General features: G+C 59.1%; 1 protein-coding gene across 1 annotated transcript in view; it reads left to right on the forward strand.

Moving 5' to 3' along the window:
* The window catches only part of UNC93B1 (unc-93 homolog B1 (C. elegans)), a 21543-nt gene that overhangs the window by 15607 nt on the left and 1639 nt on the right, over window positions 1-4297 (forward strand). The window contains exons 6-10 of the mRNA XM_008581906.1: window positions 326-545; window positions 1004-1186; window positions 1613-1886; window positions 2876-2994; window positions 4004-4294. Of these exons, the coding sequence (XP_008580128.1) occupies window positions 326-545; window positions 1004-1186; window positions 1613-1886; window positions 2876-2994; window positions 4004-4294 (1087 nt within the window). The remainder of the gene's footprint in view (window positions 1-325; window positions 546-1003; window positions 1187-1612; window positions 1887-2875; window positions 2995-4003; window positions 4295-4297) is intronic.

A 4297-nucleotide genomic window follows, 5' to 3' on the forward strand; every position in this document is an offset into this window, starting at 1 on the left:
TAAGGCACAGGGCCCTGAAGTAGTGTGTAGTTAGGACATCTGACCCAGAATGGGGGTTGAGGGAGTGGCCAGGGACGGCTGCCCGGAAGAGGTGCCGTCTGGGCCGAAACTCCCAGTGGGATCTCTCCTGGGGCTGGGCATATGGTCAGAGCTCAGTCAGTGCAGGGCAAATGTCTGGAGATGGGAAGTGGGTTGGCGCTTTCCCTGAGCCTCAGGGCAGTAGGGCAGGAAGGGAGGAGAGATGCCCCTCTTCTTGGGAGCACACCCAACCCCAGTGGCCCTAACCTCCAAGCTGCTCCCTAAACGGACCCTGCCTTTGCACCACTGTCCCCCGCCCCCTCCTTGCTTCCTTGCTGCATTTTTTCACTGACAGTGTGCCCTGCTCCCCACCTCAGCATGTCCCCACCCACCCCTTCCCAGGCACCAACAGCCAAGGCATCCTCACTGGCTTCAACAAGACAGTTCTGCGGACGCTGCCACAGAGCCGAAACCTCATTGTGGTGGAGAGTGTGCTCATGGCGGTGGCCTTCCTGGCCATGCTGCTGGTGCGGCTGGGACAGGGGTGGGGCGGAGTCAATGAGGCAGAGCGTGGGTCTGGGGTCCAGGTCGGGGAGAAAGGGTCTAGGCCTGGAGGTGTGGCCTGGGCAAGGTCTGAGTTGGGGAGCCAGGGCTGAGTCCTGGGGTGGGGGCCTGAGGCTCGTAGGCACGGCTGATGGCTTGTGGACGCAGGCTGGAGCGGAAATCCCAGAGTCCAAGGGGAGGGAGGACCGGGTCCGGTCCCCAGCGTCGAGCTGGAGACAGAGTCCAAGAGGATTGGCTGTGACCTGTGAAGGGCCTGGGGACTGGACCCACGGTCATAGACGGGAAGGTGTGGCTCAAACCCAGGGGCGGTAGGACTAGAGCATTGTGGGCGGGCTTGGGGGGGCGTGGTTGAGAGGTAGGGCCTTGGCTGGGGGCGGGGCCGATTGCTTGGCCTGACGCCCGCTCACCCGCCGGCCGGCAGGTGCTCTGTCTGTGCGGAGCCGCGTACCGACCCACGGAGGAGATCGACCTGCGCAGCGTGGGCTGGGGCAACATCTTCCAGCTGCCCTTCAAGCACGTGCGTGACTTCCGTCTGCGCCACCTCGTGCCCTTCTTTATCTACAGCGGCTTCGAGGTGCTCTTCGCCTGCACCGGTCTCGCCCTGGTAAGTACAAGCTGCGCGGGGTTGCCAGATAAAAGAGCATGTCCAGTTAAGTTTGAATTTCAGATAAGCAGCGAGTAAGTTTAAATATGTACAGGTATTCCCGAATATCGCCGTCTCTTTCTCTTCCCTCTCCTGCCCCCATTACTCTACTCCTTTACCTTGGGTGGGTTATTTTAACCTCTCAGACGTTGAAATGGGATAATGCCCATAAACTATGTGGTGCCATGTGGGACAGGGCTCTTGGTGTCTGGGGACATGGCCCAAGCCTTCTCATATTATACCCTTGGAGCCTTTTCATGTGAGCCTCGGAGGGAGTTAGTGCCCTGTGGTTCAGAGAGGGCAGGGCATGGCCTAAAGTCATTCTCACATGGGAAGGGCCAGAGCTTGGGCTATGTGACCTCCAGTGCTCACTCCCTATCCCCTCAGGGCTATGGCGTGTGCTCGGTGGGGCTGGAACGGCTGGCCTACCTCCTCCTGGCTTATAGCCTGGGTGCCTCGTCCGCCTCACTCCTGGGTCTGCTGGGGCTGTGGCTGCCACGCTCAGTGCCACTGGTGGCTGGAGCTGGGCTGCACCTGCTGCTTACCCTCGGCCTCTTTTTCTGGGCCCCCGTGCCTCGGGTCCTGCAACACAGCTGGATCCTCTACGCGGCAGCCACCCTGTGGGGTGTGGGCAGCGCCCTCAACAAGACGGGGCTCAGCTGTGAGTATAGCCATGGGCACTGGGATGGTTGGGCAGGGGGCCTTCTGGCTGCCTCTGAGTGGGGCATAGACATCCCTGGATGGACATAGGGGTCCCGTGGACATACATGGGTCTGCCGTGGGGTCCTGTGGACATAGTAGAGGTAGGTGGAGATTCCTGCAGACACTCCAGGGGTGGAAGGAAGTTCTGTGGACACTGTAGGGACAGATTGGGAGGGTTGTGGACACTCTGGAGGCAGGTATGGGAGGGAGTTCCATGCCATGGATGTTCTGCTGACACTTCAGGGTGGGTACACAGCCCTATGGACCCTGGGCAGTCAGTGTGAGATCTGTGGATACCACATTAGAACTTCGTGATACAACATAGAATATGTGTAAGCTTATCTCACGGTTGGGAAGAGTAGCTCTAGGGAATTAAGTAACTTACCCCAGATCACTTACAGAGCTAGCACTGAATGCACATCTCTGTACCTCTAAACTCCCAATTCTCTCCACCTTATAGTCCTGAGAACTAGAGTCTGAGCCTCCTGACTCCCTTTCTGCCCACCTGGGGAGGATTCTTTGGGAAGCAAGTCTCCCCCACCCCAGGTTTGATTTGTAGAAAGTCGGATGCTGCAAACAGTTGGCCCTCCCCGGCCCTGGGCAAGGAGGAGAAAACAGCCCTGAGTCCTTTGCACTGCATGCTGGGGTCAGGGACAGGACAGAACTAAGCATAGAGCTTTCCTCTTTTGGGGCTGCATGTGACCTAGAGCGAGACTTACCTGCATGCCCACAAGTGGATGCTCACATGCTCCTACCTCTGCTCAGCGTCTGGGCTGTGTGGTGACCAGGTGTCCACTAGGGGGTAGGCCAGGACCACTGTACAGTGCTCCCTGGAAGCTGTGGGGCCCTGGGCTGAGACCAGGGCAGTGCCTAGGAGAGTCACAGACGGGAAATCAGCAGCCCCAGGTAACACCTCTCCACTGTCTGCCCTGTCCCACCTGCCTGCAGCACTCTTAGGAATCCTGTATGAGGACAAGGAAAGGCAGGACTTCATCTTCACCATCTACCACTGGTGGCAGGCCATGGCCATCTTTGCCATGTACCTGGGCTCTAGCCTGCCCATGAAGGTGAGTTTGGGCAGGGTTAGGGCAACCCCCAGGCAACAGATACTTTCTGAGCGCCCACCATGGCTTCACAGTCTTCTAAAGAGCATTATTTCCCAAGGGCCAGGCTGTGGGTCAAGGACGCATTCCCCCAGGCTGTTGGGTGGTCCCCAACCCAGCATCCCACTTGCTGCCTCACTTCTGGCCAGCCTCAGTTTACCCATCTGTGAAGGGATTCACAGTTTGCTCTTTCCTTGTGGGTGCATCCCAGCCGCTCCATAACCTATCCACCAGATGCTGGGCTTGGAGCTGGGTGCCCAGGGCCTGTCTCCCTTCATGGCCTGGAGGGGAGGGGGTTCCTGGTACTCTGCTCCCCAGCAGTGGTGGGTCAGTTTAGCAGGTCTTGACCAACATATTTTGTCTTTTTTTTTTTTCCAAAAGATGACCGGTAAGGGGATCTTAACCCTTGACTTGGTGTTGTCAGCACCACACTCACCCAATGAGCAAACCGGCCATCCCTATATGGGATCCGAACCCATGGCCTTGGTGTTAACAGCACCGCAATCACCCGAGTGAGCCACAGGCCGGCCCCTGACCAACGTATTTTAAAAAATGAAATAAAATAGGGAATAGCAGGGTGTATGCCTGCAAATATACTGAGATATGATGTAAAGTTACTCCTGACTGAGTTACAGTCAAAAGTGTCTGAAAAGCATTACTATGGTTCATGCCTATTTAAGGGACATGGAATAATCTAAGCCCAGGTACAGGAGGGCCAGGCCTAACCAGCACTTTACCACTACCCGGTGAGGCCCAGGGATGATCATTCTCCCCTCTTACAGTCAGGGAAACTGAGGTCCCAGGGGTATGGCGTAGTAAGGGACAGTACCGGGATTTCAGCCTTGCCTGCAGAAGGAGGCCCGGGACATGTGGCTGGAGGGATTGAAGGATTTGAGAGCCGGGGGTGGGCGTGGGTCGGGGGTGAGCTGGAGAGGCGGCCGCGGGTCGCCTGCATCCCTCCTCTTCCGCCCAGGCCAAGCTGGCGGTGCTGCTGTTGACGCTGGTGGCGGCGGCGGCCTCGTACCTGCGGATGGAGCAGCAGCTGCGGCGGGGCGTGGTCCCGCGCCAGCCCCGCATCCCGCGGCCCCAGCACAAGGTGCGCGGTTACCGCTACCTGGAGGAGGACAACTCGGACGAGAGCGACGCGGAGGGAGAACGCGGGGCCGCCCGGGGAGACGGCGCGGAGCCCGAGGCGCAGCCTGCGGGGCCCCGGCCGGGTCCCGAGCCAGCCGGCCCCTGTCGCCGGCCCTGCCCCCCCGAGCAGGCG

The sequence above is a fragment of the Galeopterus variegatus genome, unplaced genomic scaffold (assembly GCF_000696425.1).
Source record: "Galeopterus variegatus unplaced genomic scaffold, G_variegatus-3.0.2 Scaffold2486, whole genome shotgun sequence".
Taxonomy (NCBI): Eukaryota; Metazoa; Chordata; class Mammalia; order Dermoptera; family Cynocephalidae; genus Galeopterus; species Galeopterus variegatus.